This window comes from Cygnus atratus, chromosome 1 (assembly GCF_013377495.2).
Source record: "Cygnus atratus isolate AKBS03 ecotype Queensland, Australia chromosome 1, CAtr_DNAZoo_HiC_assembly, whole genome shotgun sequence".
Taxonomy (NCBI): Eukaryota; Metazoa; Chordata; class Aves; order Anseriformes; family Anatidae; genus Cygnus; species Cygnus atratus.
This window is the reverse complement of record NC_066362.1, coordinates 11,359,227-11,374,768: the sequence shown is the minus strand read 5'-3', so window position 1 is coordinate 11,374,768 and position 15,542 is coordinate 11,359,227. Positions and strand designations below refer to the sequence as shown.

General features: G+C 36.3%; 1 protein-coding gene across 21 annotated transcripts in view; it reads left to right on the top strand.

Annotated features, from left to right (window-relative positions):
• The window catches only part of CD36 (CD36 molecule), a 39,883-nt gene extending 26,610 nt beyond the window's left edge, over positions 1–13,273 (top strand). For all 21 annotated transcript variants that reach the window (XM_035549324.2, XM_035549335.2, XM_035549331.2 and 18 more), the window contains 10 exons: positions 1,326–1,505; positions 1,649–1,740; positions 2,188–2,234; positions 4,706–4,775; positions 6,458–6,645; positions 7,360–7,478; positions 8,784–8,857; positions 9,626–9,680; positions 9,876–10,040; positions 10,750–13,273. In XM_035549324.2, the coding sequence (XP_035405217.1) occupies positions 1,326–1,505; positions 1,649–1,740; positions 2,188–2,234; positions 4,706–4,775; positions 6,458–6,645; positions 7,360–7,478; positions 8,784–8,857; positions 9,626–9,680; positions 9,876–10,040 (990 nt within the window). In that variant the 3' untranslated portion in view covers positions 10,750–13,273. The remainder of the gene's footprint in view (positions 1–1,325; positions 1,506–1,648; positions 1,741–2,187; positions 2,235–4,705; positions 4,776–6,457; positions 6,646–7,359; positions 7,479–8,783; positions 8,858–9,625; positions 9,681–9,875; positions 10,041–10,749) is intronic.
• Positions 13,274–15,542: the final 2,269 nt, after the last annotated feature.

Below are 15,542 nucleotides of genomic sequence, written 5' to 3'. Positions count from 1 at the left end.
ATGATATTCTTGATATTCTTCTCATGGTATTCACTAACTCTGCTCAGTTGCCACATTTTGGGCCATGTAGCTCTTTATGGATGTAAACATAGGCTCTTGCCTGGAAGCAGCCATGTCAGGGGAAGTAAAAGCAGAGTATTCAAGCCCCGTATTGGTGTTCAGAACAAAACTTGGAGAAGTTTAAATACCCAGAGAGGCTCTGCTTATCTCACTTGACAGTATCAGTAGAGCCCATCTTTGGTATCATAACCTTGTGGTCAAAATACTCACAAGGGAATCAAGAGAGATGTTTTTCACACTTTCTTAACCCTGAGGGGATTGAACCCACATCTCCTCTATCTCATAATCTTTCTATATCCATGCTTGCCGCTTGCTTTATGTTCAAATTCAGACAGGAATGCATGGACTAAGAGAGATTAAAAAAAAAATAAAAATAAGAGAGAGAGAGAACAAACAAGACAGCAACTTTGTCTTGGTTGTTTTGACTTTCTGGCTAGCTCTGACTCTTCCATTGTCATTACCATTGCACTGAAGACAAGGAGAGACTACAGTAAAAAGCCTAGGGTGAACACTTGCTCTGAGAGGTACTTTTTCATTACACAGATTTACTTATCAAAATTGTTACCATTCCCTGCTTCACCACATGGGCCAACATAGACCATTTTTGCTTGTTTTCCACAAGCTGATCGGTGGCTTTAGGGACTTTGTGTTTTTGCCTCTGGAAAAGTTCATTACAGTCATGGCTGGTAAAATACCACATCATTCTTCATTGAAATAGGAAAAGTTCATCTGTTATGTAGAATTAAAACCGTTTGGAAAGAACATGTTAGTTGCAGAAATGCATTCTTTCTGACTAAAGAAATAATGGAGATCCAGAACTCCATTGGTTTTATGCAGGATAGAATCGTACTGCTGTCAGCATAATTTTATCAATATAGCAAGTCTAAACCACAGCCAATAGGTAACAAGGCATGTATCTTTGTACTTGCATGCTTATGATGTGAGTCTGCAGTAATGAGATATGAAAAAAAGGAAAATGAAAGTTGTACAGTCCATGTTATATGCACAGAGACTTGAAGTATAAAGACATTAACTAGTGAACTTGTGGAAACAGTGAAGATAAATTGTCTAGTTTTATATAAGTTATACTTAGCAACTGTTTCAATAATGAGTTGCAGTTTTAATTAGAAATTTAACTTACAGTGAGTAAGGTCTGGAAACAACCTTACTTATCAGCTTTGCCAGAGATTTATTGGAGTTGGTCTGTATTTTTGATCTGCTCATGCAGAATTTTATGCTAAACATTAATTTTATTGCTGTTGTAGGCTGCACCTGCCCTGTATACAAATGCTTTCATACAACTACTATTAAACACTTGGATTAAATCTTCTAAGTCATCCATGCTGCAGAACAGAACAGTGAAAGAAATACTATGGGGATACAAAGACCCCTTCTTAAACAAGGTCCCCTTCCCCTTGGACCCAGTTTTGGGAGTCTTCTACCCAGTAAGTGAAACCAATCAGAAGGCAATATTTCAGTTATAATTCTGTGAATTAAAATCAAAACTGCAACTGCAAGGAAGAAAAATCTGACAAAAATACCTTGGGTCAGTACTTCTAACTGTTATTCCTTCTTGTGTCTGTTACAGTATAATGGGACATATGATGGACTTTACAGAGTGTATACTGGGAAAGAAGATATAAGCAAAACAGCAATAATTGAAAGTTATAAAAACAAAAGGTATAATAGCATTGTATATATGAAAAAATCATATTTTCAATGTTTGCATTTTAAGACCTGGCTCACTGAGAGCTATAGTTAAATGGAAAGTTGTCAACAATTTGTTGTCAACAAGGAAAGCTAGATCAAGCCCCAGGCTAAGCAAAACCACCTATTTGTTTCAGTTATTTGTGATTCTGTTATGAGCTTGGATTTAAGATAATTTTTTGATTCTTCAATACAAGTAGTTAATTCTGTCTTCCATACTTAATTAGCTTGATCGCTTTTGCCCTAATCTAATGCATCATATAGTTTATCTGAACATATGAATTAACATCCCTGTCATATGCCTTTGCTAATGAATCATGTTTATACTGGAGCAGTGAGGATTAACAACACAGGTAGTGAAATGGATTACATAGTATGATATAACTCATGCAGCACGACTTTTTTTTTCTTATGTTAAAGGAATCTTTCTTACTGGGAAGGTTACTGTGATTTGGTTAACGGCACAGGTGAGCCTATTAAAGCTTTTGAAACTTCAACACATTTCTTGATATTGCAAAGGAATAATGAGGTACAATATGTATGTTAATGTTAACTTTTGGGCTTTGAGAGTTCTGTATTCTGCATATTAAATGTCTATATAAATATGAATGTATATATACTGCTGCTACTATACATGCATATATATCTAATATAATATATATTATACACTATTTTTTATACTTATATGCACACTTCAGCTATAGAAGATGCAGAAGACAAGAAAAAATCTGTCTGTCTGTTTCTAATAAATATCTGTATGGTATAGTATAACTAAGATTCTTTTTCTTTGGTACAACGGTTGAAAAATATTATCTTTGCCTTCCAGTAACATATATTCATTTGCACCGTTGAAGAATAAAAATAAATATATGAGAATAGACAGAAAAGTTTTTTTTTTCTTTTTTTTTCCCTGAGATAGGAAAAGAAATTGAGTTGGCAAGGAAGAAAGCTCTCAGACAAGTCGTAGTAGCAAGTAAAAATGGAAAAAGAAGTGAGGTAGATTGGGTTGAATTTTTGAATTTTATTTTGGAATGCATATGGAAACCGTTGAGTTGTTTAAAGATATATTTATCCAAGGGGATATATTTCTTCTTGGTGACTGAAAATGTCTCTGTGAGAACACTGGAATCTGTTGAGTTGAGGCTGGCAGATATCATGGAGGCAACTTGCAGAGAGCTGCAGGCCTCCAGTGAGCAATTATCCAAACAATCTTCCTCCCTTCCTCCCTTCCCTCTCTCTCTCTCTTTCTCTCTGCCTTTCTTTTTCTGCCTCTTTCCTTCTTCACCTTTCTTTCTTTCCTTCTGCCTTTCTTTTTGCCTTCCTTTCTTTCTTCCTTCCTTTCTTCTTACTTTCATTTTCTTCCTTTTTCTTACTCTGTTTTTTCTTTTTTTTTCTTTTTCCACCCGCATTATGTAGTTTTGCTTAGCATAGATCATTCTCCTTAAAAAAAGCCGTGCACATGACAAGTAATTTTGAAGCATTTCAAATACTTCCCAAGAATCTGAGTTTCCAAAAGGTTGTGTATCAGGAAGGATTAGTTATTTTAGTGATTAAGAAGTGATATTTTCTTAGTTTCTGGGACTTACCTTCTTTCTTATGGAGCCCCAAATCTTTTTTTTTTTTTTCTTCTTTGTTTTTTTCTTTTTTCTTTTTTTCTATCATCAGCTTTTTCTTTGTCTTCTTCCACAGCAGATGAAATGAACACACTCAGATAACTAGACTAAGTGCTTCAATATAGTGAAAATGGGGAGAATTTCACTGTTAGTAAAGGTCATTACACAGTTTACATGAGCATTCAATGTGACTGCTCAGGAGGGAATGTGTTTAGAGAATCAGCAGGTTTAAAACGTCGTGTAAGTAAATGTGAGAATTCCTTTGTATCTTGTAAACTTTCACAGCAAAGCACGGCATGTTTTCCAAGCAACAGTAAATAACTAGATAGAAAGATTAAACAGTATTCTTGTATGGGGCTTGAAACGAGTCCGTATTTGCAAACACTCTGAGACTGCCAAGATTTACAAATAGAGTGTGTCTCTAGGATGATCTTGGATTTTCTTTAAGGAAAAGTGCTTCCGTCAGCTGTGGGCAAGTGGCAGTATGTAATTTAGCTTTCTCACTCTTGCCAACTAGATTCAAAGATATCACAGATGTTTTCAATTCCTTGGTTAGGGTTGCTGACTAAGAAACTAAACAGAAATTGTTGCAAGAAGTAACAAATGTACTGGTTAAAGGTTTGTTACAACACCTTGCTTGGAAAAATGGCTGAGACTCCTCTTACTTAACACTAGTTGCATGCAATACAGAACTATGCATCTGAACTGGCAAGCTGCTCTTTTCATAGCAAGTGGGAGAAAAACATCACCAAAGTGCTCTTCCTCTGACCTTCTTTGCTTGTCTACCATAAGCTCCAATTGAGCAGTCTTGGGTGGAAAAAAAAAAACAAAACAAACAAACAAAAACAACAACAACAACAACAACAAAAAGTTTAGTGCTGTTTATTAAATAAGTTTTGAAGTCTAAAGCTGCATTTCTTATAAGCGCTGGGTGCCATAACTCCAGGTGAACCAAGTATCTCCAGAAAGCTTTAATTTTTTAGACTACATAAACCTTGAAGCAGTGGCAACAGGTATTGGGAATTGTATTAAGCAGAAGTGGTATTTTTATATGCTGTTTTTAATGGGCTTGATGATATATAGACTCATGTCTGTGGAAAAAAAAAAAAATAGCTGCCATAATTTGTCTTGCCTTCAAAATCAATACAAAATCAATCCATGGAGTACCTGTCATTATGCAGTAGCTTATGTAAATATTTTCCCTACAAATGACTCATTGTGTTTACCTTGTTCACAGCTTTATGGGAAAGTACTAAGCACTGAGCTAGAAATTAAAGTACATCTTCTAAGTGGAATTGCTTTCAAGCTCTTAATTTTATTCACAGATGGGGCGTCATTTCCTCCATTTGTTAAGAAGGATCAGGTATTGCGCTTCTTCTCCTCTGACATTTGCAGGTACGCCAGTCCCTTCCTTTTGTGCATATGTGTGCTTCTCAAATGCTCTTTTGTTTCGGTAGGCTGCTGCAGTATCTCTGCTGGGGCTTAGGTTGCTGAGGCAGTTCCTCACAACTGCTTCACCTAAACTCAAGTAAATTTGTGAGCTGTGCTTATGATTCAGAGCTTAATTCTATCACTTTCATTTGTGTCAAGTAGCAAGTTATTTATGGTGTGTTTCATTTAAGCAAGTTACAGGTGTGTAGTTAGGAATACCACTGCTTAATTTCACAGAGAGAGACACTGCTATGAGCAGTTACAGACACTGAGGTCCACAGGGTTCAAAGTCTTGAACAATTTCTAGGATCAGGACTCAGCCTCTAACCTGCTTAATTTGGTCTGAGCAGGCAATTTACCCCTCTGCAGGGGCTGTCTGGACCATCTTGGGGATTTCTGCATAACGTCATCTATGCAGAACAGGATTTACTGTCAGCCACTAGATGCTCAAAATTGTTTTCCCACAGGATTTTTTTTACATAGTTTATTTTTATGTATTTACAAACAAACCAACCTGCTTAACTCATCCCATACTGATGGCTTTTCAGCCTGCTTCTTCTGCTGTGGTTATCCAGTGTCCCTGAGTTCTCCAGTGAGATAGCTGAAAGCAACATTAAGAGATTTAAAGGGCATCAGAGTGTATTTACTTTGGGAGGTTCGATCCCAGTATTTATTTTGCTGCCTGGAAACAGCTGCTTTCTTTTAACTAGGGTTAAAGTGGACCATTTGATTTGCAGATTGTTTGTTTTCAAAGATCAGTGTTTTTACATGAAGTTAGAGTTCTTTTTCTTGTGAAGCAATTGTATCCCCAAACTGGACAATGTTTCTTAACTTATGGAAAAGGGAACTCTACATAGTGGAGAAAAAATAAGTTTGAATCAACTGGACACAGTTTGAGAGATTCCTCAGGCCATCTAATCCTCACAATTAATGAACAATGAAGGGCAATAACAACCTCCGAAAGGTCTCAGATGAAACAAGGTCATGGAAAATGGTTCTGACCATGTTGCAAGACCTAGAATCCTTCTTTTGATCAGCTGCAATACAAATTGTTGCTGCCTTGGTTACATTACTTCATACCAACCTTGTTTCTTTATCAGTTGATATTGTATCATCAAAAAAAAAAAAAAAAAAAAGTGGTAAACTTGAAGTGGTGTTCTAAAGCTTGGAGTGGTGTTCTGATTCACATGCAATGGAATAAGTTTATAATAAATATGTCATTTGCACCATAAAGCTTAAATCGGTATCATCAAGTCAGTAAAAACTGTAACCGTATCCACTGATTTTGGTAAGTATCTCTACAGTAGTCAAATGAATTGCAAACATTTCATAATAACAGTTGCTGTAGAAGTGTGTAGAAAAGACCTCTTATTAGTTTACTCATTTAGTTTATATTGTTTATTGGTGTTAGTATTTTTTTCTGCCTTTTTTGTGTTTTGCTGTGCTCACCTCTGAGCTTGTGCATCCCTTTGTGAAAGCACAGAATTGCCTGTGTTACAGGGGAAGGCCCATACAAACTGCTGGGCGTGGGCTCTCTGAAGTACTTTTCTTTTAAGAGACAGTCAGACGATCCTTGAAGAATAATGCCATGAATTCAGATTTTCAACCTAAGTGACTAAAACATATTTCTCCTCTTTTATATTCAGATCGATCTATGGAGTCTTCCAGGGCAAACAGAATGTGAAGGGAATCCCACTTTACCGTTTCACAGTTCCTCGTGAAGCGTTTGCATCACCAGTTGAAGTTGGAGATAACTACTGCTTCTGTACAGAGGAGGTCATATCCCAGAACTGCACAATAGCTGGAGTCCTAGATATTAGTGCCTGCAAAGGAGGTATAGCGGGGGCATGGTACTGCCAAAGAAGCCATCTAACTGGGGAGAAAGCACGTGTCCTGTAGCTGAGGTGTTGCTCTAGGATCCAGGGCATTTGTGTTTGTCTGCAAATTCTTCCACAGACTGCCTGTGAGAGCTTTCCCTTTTCCGTAGCCTCATTTCCCCAAATGAGAGCTATAATATTTCTATATTTTGAATGTCACTATGAAGAAGAAAATCACGATGCTATAGATTGTGTACTGAAATTGCAGGAATGCACATGTAGAAGGGAAAGGAGGTGGATTCTATAAGTACTGTTTAAAGCCAGAAATAGTTACAGTCCTTGTATTTGTGATGGTTCACACCCACAATGTATGTGCATGTGTTTGTGTGTGTGTCTACACAGCTATATACATATACAGAGACTGAGAGACACCAGTTACTTAACTTAACATCAGTACAATAAAATGCACTCCCAGCTCCACAGTGTAGACATAAACAAAATTTGTAAATACAACTTATTTCACCAGGCAAATTCTCCTGACAGTAGAATCTCAGAAATTCTCAATTTATTTTATGTTGGAATGAGGGGAGCTATTGACACTTTTTTTTCAAGGTTGTTTGTGTGTTTGTATAACAAATTATGTTTGCATAGAAAATGGATTTAGAAGGTGAGCACTGAAACAAGGCTTAATGATTCAAATGTTTTTTTTTTTTTTTTTCTTTTTCAAATAGGAAGACCTGTGTATATCTCTCTTCCGCATTTTCTTCATGCAAGTGAATCTATACTGAATGATGTTGAAGGCCTGTGGCCAAATGAGAAGGAACATGAGACATTTCTAGATGTAGAGCCTGTAAGTCCAAATATTTAATAAAATTAAATAGTAACTCAGTAAACTTGCGATGTTTAAATTTAATTGCAGTAAAGTAGGTCTTTTACCAGAGGGATGAGCAGAGGACGCAATATTTTTATGCTTGCTTTTTAAGATATGCTCACAAAGGTGTTAAGCTTTTAGCAGAGGAAATTTAGAGCAGAGCTTTGTCTTATTCTGACCTTCAAAGTTGGAAAATAAGCTTTGATTTTTTCCTCATTGGAAATACATCATGAAATAGATTCCACAAAGCTTTGAAGTATGCTATAACTTATCTATGGCTTTCAAGTACTTTCTGAAAATTCTTTTCTATGAGATGTCTTCTGTTCCTTCTATACTTACTTATTTTTCATTTTCCAGTGTTAATATTTTTTGTATAATTACTATCTCAATTGAATTAAAGTAAATAAATATAGGTTATTTCCAAGAAAATTGTTAAAAGTCTAAAGCCCAATCACTTGCCTGGCTCTAGAACAGAAGTAATATAGTCTTTATGACTCTGTCCAATAGAGCTCCTAAAAGAATGAATTTATGATAGCTCTGATTTTGTTTGCCTTCAATTTTACATTTACTTCTGTTCTAGTGATTCAGATTAAGATAAACATTCTTAAGTGTGTTAACCAGAATCTTCTGAAGTATGTGGTGAATTCTGAAGTTTCAAAATTTATTTTCTCCGAATTTAGATGAAAAGGCAAAATTCAGGATTTTTCAGTAAAATATTTTTTCTCATATAATTTAAAAATGAAGCCACATAACTTCAATGAGATCTAAAGTCTCATTTGAAATAGAAATATAAACCTAAGTTTCCTAAATCCGAGGTGAAAAGGAGACAAAAAAAAAAATACTCTGACCTTTGTTTTGATATTTGTTCTGATAAGAAATGTTTGTTTTCTGTCCTATGCCAATTAAACTTACCCCTCTCATTAAAATAGAACTTTTAGTCAATTTCTGATGAAAGAAAAAAAGCTAAAATATACTTTTATATAGAACATATAAATATGACTGGTATAACAATTTTCACTATTATTGTTGCCTTCAGTATAAATTTGTAAATTACAAAAGTGACTAAGGTAAAACAATAAAATCATTACTTCTATGAGAAAAAAAAGGCCCTTAGAAACGTTCAAAATTCATAAAAATGAAATGTAGCTCTTCAAAACATGAAAAGAAAAATAAACCTGAAGTTTTTTTTTTTTTTTTTTTTTTTTTTTTTTTACACAGACTGTATTCTAAGCTCATGCAATCAATTCAAAATTTAAATTAATGATTTTTTTTTTCGTGTTTTAGACCACTGGTTTTACACTACAATTTGCCAAAAGGCTGCAAGTAAACCTCCTTGTGAAACCTGCAAAAAAAATTGAGTAAGTGTTGTTTCATTGTTTTGTTTTTAAACACGTTTTTTTTTTCAGAGGTCTTCCTGGTCTAAAAGAGTGTTGGTAGAAAAGGGAAAAGAACAAATGGAAGTACTTGACTAAAGTCTCTTCCGCTCTCTTGCAAAAATTTCAGTCGTGACTTTCCAGAGAATATTAATTTCAGTGAAAGAGCAAGCCTTCTTGTGCAAGGCACTGCCCAACAATTTTAGCACACATTTGATTTCCCCACAACAGCTTACAGTGCAACACGTTCTTAAAAATAACATTGTTACAAAACCCAAATGGAGGCCATAAGGTTGAAATAGAAGGGATAATATATTTTCTGCAATAAATCCAATGAGAGAGGTAATTTATGTGTTCCCTGTTACTGGATGGAATTTATGAGAAAGGTTAAGGTTTATCTCACTATTTCTCTTCTCTTCATTGGACCAAATTCACATGTACAGCTCCTGTACACTGGGTACGGGTGAACACCACATAGATTTTCAGACCCTCTCTTCAACACTTGTCTGCGTCCAGCCCTTCTTTGTTCTGAATACCTCTACATGGAAGACTAGACAGAAAGAGATAATTACCTGATTGGTGAAATGGCTGTTCTTAATTGTAGGCTTATTTTTTTTTTGATCCAAATCTGCCAAAAGGTACTTCCAGAAGACAGAACTGTTAGTGCAGATGGAAAATTGTTAAGTAGAGGCTGGCTTTATGCACCAAACTGAAGGTAACATGCTGTAATTTTTCTTCTTCTTCTCATTTCAGAGCTTTATCAAAAGTTAAAAAACCTTATATCTTCCCCATTCTTTGGCTAAATGAGGTTAGTATACTTTCTGCCTATTAATCTTCACTGTTAAAAAAAATACACACACACAACATGACTTAACTTTTTCTGTCTTAATACCCCGAAATTGAACAAATAAGCTCATGTTATGATGTGCACATGACAAGCATGTAAGTAAGTGAGGTCTTGTACGCTTAGTGTTCACTGACTTTTTTTCTTGCACTGTTTCAGTCTGCTGTTATTGGGGATGCAAAAGCAGAAATGTTCAGAAAAAAAGTCTCTGGTCGGGTCCAGATGCTGAGTCTGCTGCAGATGGTGTTGATCATTGCAGGTTCTGTGGTGTTCCTCGCATTCCTGGGTTCTTATTTCATATGCAGATCAAAGAAATTAAAATAAGTAAGTAAACATTAATGGCTCAGTCCTCAGCAGTAACTTCTTCAGATTCTTGTTCAGAATCGTTACATATTTAGTTATTTTTTTTTTTCAAGTGCTAGTAAAGTTCAGCAGTTATTATGTCAGTTCTGTTGAAAATTGTCTAGATAGCTGTTGTTTTCAAATTCTCTTCAAAACCTTAATCCTTCAGGATACTCTTAACATACCAGGGAGGGTATTGGGATCTATCTCCAGAAGACCAGCAATTTTTTTTTTTTCAAATAGACAACGTAATAATTGTGACTTAATGAAAACAGACATTTTATCCAAAACTGTTAGAACACTTCAGAAGTGTACTCTAATACTTCTTTGGGACAGAGGCCACTCAGCTGCAGATTCCTGCACTTTTCCAGGACATAGCCCTGTTCTGAGGTTCAGAGAATTCACTGTAAAAGACATTTCTTATTAAGAGTGTTGGATAGGCTTTCTCACTTTTTTCTCTGTCTTGCATCACTATCACATTAGTCAAAACACATCCTGTACACAGCTAGCCTACTAAGGCTAAATACAGTCCTGTCATGGATAGAATAACCAAGTGGTGAATTAATGACATCTAGGGAAACAAGCAGAGATGTGAATGTTATGGTGAAAATATCATGCTGTAGTAAAAATCTGCTTTTAAGAAGATGGCTTACCTCATAACATGCTGAATTCTGATTTTATTTCAATACAGGTAACAAAAGACTTCAGATGTAGACAGTGTTTAACTGACGTTTCAGCCAAGCAGCATGTTAAAATTCGGTGACAAAAGGTATGATTCAATGCACAGTCAGCCCACGTGCTATGGAATTCAGTGTGCTTTCCATTTTGAGAAGACCAACTCACTAACCCAATAAGTTGATGTTTCTAGAGGCCCACACGTATGACATCACTAGAGTGGCCACTGTGGAAATTATTCTTTCAGATAACTGATTACATGAACCTTGTTACAAATTTTAAAAGACATTCAAACAGACTGAAGTTGACATGCAGCTGGAATTTAGTCCACCTTCTGCTATATATGCAACTTGCTACTTTTTCTTTTTTTTCTTCTGGGAACTGCAAGACAATTGAAAACCCTTTGCTGATGTTCTAGCTTGGAGCACAGGCTTGGGAATGACAACGTCTATGAGCTCAAGCCATACTCTAGATACCCTCATTGCAAAGTTTCTTTCTGTTCTTTCAAGGAATGGAAACTGCTGCAGTAGAACTGCTCTCTGTCCTCTATTCAGGGATGCGAATTGTGTTGAATGTGAAGTTTATTATGTAAAGTTACTAACTGTAATACATGAAGTTAATAAATAACTTACTAAAATATATGGTTCATACATTTTATGCAGAGATGGCCCATACACACACCACAGTCATTCATATGTTGATGGCACTAGTCAACATTTGACTCTACAGTTGTTTAGTAATCTGAGCTACTCGCTAACTCCCAGCCTCCACTGCTCTTTGTATTGCCTCCTGTGTACTTCCCTTTCTGGCTCTTGCTCAAACATCAGTCTCTGCTCTGCCTTAGCTCCACTTCACCTAAGGCCTCCCTTAGGGCATATTCTAATATACCATCTTTAAGACTGAGTGAAAATATTTCAGAACATTTTGGACACAGGAAATACTAATATAATGGTCAAACATCAGAGGGTTCTACCTTCTTGATATGGAAGAACATAAATTAAAACAGGTAGCCCCAATTCTTCTCTGATAAGCCATCTGCCACAAGGAAATATGTGCAATCGTGTGGTTAATGAAGTGCATTAACCTTGCTGATGCCTGTAGACAGGTAGCTAACATTTCCATCTGTGTAAATGGTTTACTTTTTCACTTAATCTGAATGCCATATCTTAGAAATGAGAGTCAATGGGGCAGATATCGAATGTCATGGGGTCTCTCCTTTCTCATGGACTCACTGAATTCAGAACAATAGCCAAAGTTCAGCATTTTATAAAACTTCCCCTTGGATCTTTTTTCCCCTTAAGAGCTGAAAAAAAAAAGAAAAAAAAAAAAAGGAAAATCAAACACAGGTCAGTGTTATAATGGACTTTAAACCAGAAAGGTTTAACTTGCTAGCAAATCTTTGGTCAGGTATCTTTAGCAAGCTGTTTTCACCCTTTGGAAAGAAAGGGAAAAAATGCAAAGACTAAAATGATGCTGTCTTAATCCCTAGTGTTTAATGTTCCTTGTGTAGCTATCATTTTACATTAGAGCTGATGAATTACAAAAATCCCCAAAGACTTCCCCTTGGAGGGAAGTTCTATGTGGTACATCGCTAGTCTTTTTCCAGCCATGGGTTGGAACTCTAAAGTAACAGGGCGGGAGATGTGAAGGAAGCGTGACACTCAAGGGAAGCTCTGATCACACTCAGAAAGCTGATTTCTCTTACAATTGAATTTTGCATTGTGTTTACTAATCGATGGAAAAACAAACAAACAAACAAAAAAACACCACTTTTTCTCTTTGCTACATTATTGCTGATGTCATTTTGTAATGCTCTGTTCCCACATTAGCATGGGGACAGTTTGACACAACTGAAGGCATCCCTAGAGTCCTATGGACTGGTCAAAAAAAAAGAGCACAAGTAAATGTATTAAGTCACCTTCTGCTTTGAAGCAAACACAGCTCTGCTGTGGTTCAAGATCTGACACCAAGTTATTATAATAAAACTATTTTGTGTGTGTGTGTGTGCTGGAATCTAATGGTGAGATATTTTCACCAAAGGAACAACAACAGCAGTCCTGTTGATTTTGATACAATAGTATTTCAGCTTAATTTTCTTTGGCTTGAAGTCCATTGTCAGCACATTAAAGTTTGCTCTATTTGTGTGGTTTAGTGCTATGTGATGCTCTAGCATCAGTGATCCAGCAAGTCAGGCCATGATTTTAAATGTCTCAGGGCCCAATTTTGCATACGTACAAATGTACAATGTTCTTATGTATAATCTCATTGATCTAAATGCAAGTTTGGATTTTTAAACTATGTTCAGCACCTAGGCTACACTTGAATTATAATTTTAGCTATTTTGTCCAGAGCATTGGTTCCAGTTATTCTTAACTGATGTTATTAAGGCTAATGTTAATTATTTGCATTTGTTCAGACACATGTGGGATAAACATTTATTAGGGTTTTAAAGAACTCAATACAAATAAAATAAAGCTCAAACTGTTCTTTCTGAGTTCCATATGTCTAAGTGTAAATAAATTCTTCTGTGTTGGATAATGGACTCCATTTATTTCTGTCCTTGGTATTTTGTGTGTGTTTTATTTTCTTTGAGATTGATTTTATAAATTGATGAATAAATGAGCTTATAGCTAGCCTTTATTATATAACTGTAATTTAGCACGTCCCTGCTGCTTAGAAGTGCATATCACCTTCTGTGTTATACCATGGTGTACTATACCATGATGTATTATAAATGCCAGTGACATTTGTTTATCCTCTGTGTTACAAAAAGGAGGAAGCTTTGGGGGGGAAAGTTTAGCACCTGTATGTCCAAACTGAAGCAATTCTGGGGCCATACCAGGAAACTAAGCTAAGAGAAACCTTCCTTCACACCCCTTGAGCTGGAGGTCGTGGCAGTGTGTGGTGGCACATCTGAGAGCACATCACAACATCCTTTGCTGGCCCAGCTGGTCGGATGGGAGAGGTGCCTGACTATGCTCACACGCCACATTCACCACCCATCCCAGGTCATTATGGGTGAAAATCACAGGTGAAAATCAGATCTGACCCAAGATCTACCAGCCCACATACACCCCAGAGCAGGTGTGCCAGCTCTTGATCTCTAATTGTAATTATGCTTTCAAAGCCTTAAAACCTGTTCTTCCTACCAAACCTACCAGTGTCTGTTTAGGTAATATAAACATGACACAACACCCTGGAAAAGAGAAAGCTGATGTTTTGTTTGTCTTTTTAACTGGGAGACTAGGCAACCACTTGTTTTATTCATGGATGTGCACAGTGTCAGCATTTAATAAGTAAAAGATGTGATAACTATTGAAATGTACTTTTTTTTTTTCAGTAATCAAAAAAAAAAAAGAGGCAAATTACTCACCTTTATCAAATGCAAACTGCATTTATGAATAGATGTCATATATTTTCTTTTCTCTGTCCCTTCTTTGCATACCGGATTTCCCTGGCACTCCATCGTCACACCCACTCTGAGGTGTACCCAAAGCAGCCAACGACCTAGAGCTCAACCAGCCAGTGCCAGGCTGGGGACTTTCTCAGATGTACTATGCAAGAGAAGAAGCTAAATGCTTTGCACTAGGCGCCACCCAAAGGGCATATATTTTTTTTCACAAATTCTTGTGCTTCACTTCAGTATAGCCAGTGAAAAATATTACTGGCTAAAACTCATAGTTGCTTTTCTTGCCAGTTGACATCATCCAACATAATTGCATCATTTTAAAAGCAGTATGAGAAAAATCACATCTTAATTGTCTACTGAATGCCAGACTGTCAGAGGCATCACTAAGACAGAAATTTTAATGCCCATTAATATTCCAGAGTGTTTGTTTAAGTTCATGTTTTCCCCTGAGTTTTGTGAATTTGTGTTTTACAGGATACATGCCTAATGTGACCTGAACCTTCAGACCTCTATTTCTTGCCCAGCAAGCACTAATGTATCACTAAGGATTTATGGACAAATCGGGATTTACATAGAGCCATCTGCATGCTCTTATACCTGATTCAGGTTTTGGATGCACCTAAAACATATTTGCATGTTCATTTGCAATAGAATATTTACATGTAGGACTAGGAAAGTCGAATTTTTGTCCCTTCTTAGTCATTTTTTTCCAAATGCAAAGCCCATGTATAAGAATTCTTTTAAAGGTAAATTTCTCCAGTGACACTTTCTTTCGTGACAGGAGTTAAAGCATGAATGTCACCTCAAACCAGCAATGGAAGGTATAAGTATGCTGGAGGCGCAAGTACGTCTGTGTACTGATACATAAAGCCAGATTTTTTTCTGTGTTCTTAGAACAAATGTGAAAGTACATTCTTCTCTGTGTATTCACTTTACAGATGTAATTTTTTGTCTTTGCTCTGGTTACACAGTGGGTCCAGTTTGAAGAAGTTAACAAGAAGATAACAAGAAGTTGTCACAACAATTAATGCACACACACACATCCCCACACTGACTGTAATGTTGCAGCAACTTCATTTTATTCTGCAGTCTTGATGACTTCAGCCTGTTTATCCTCAGCAGAATAAATTGAAGAATACTGATTACATTCATGGACTCACATTGACAGAAAAAAATCACAAAAGTGGAACCAGGGGCCTATTATTATTAATTATTATTATTATTATTATTCCTATTAACAATGTGAAAAAAAAATGGCAAAGCATAACCTTTAATTCAATAACAAGTCAGTGCAGTTAATTCAGGAAATCTGCTCTAGTTGCCATCTAAATCTACCAGGCAGCACTCAGGAACATCACCCACATTGCTGAAAGGATGTAGGTACATGCCTCCTGGGTAAG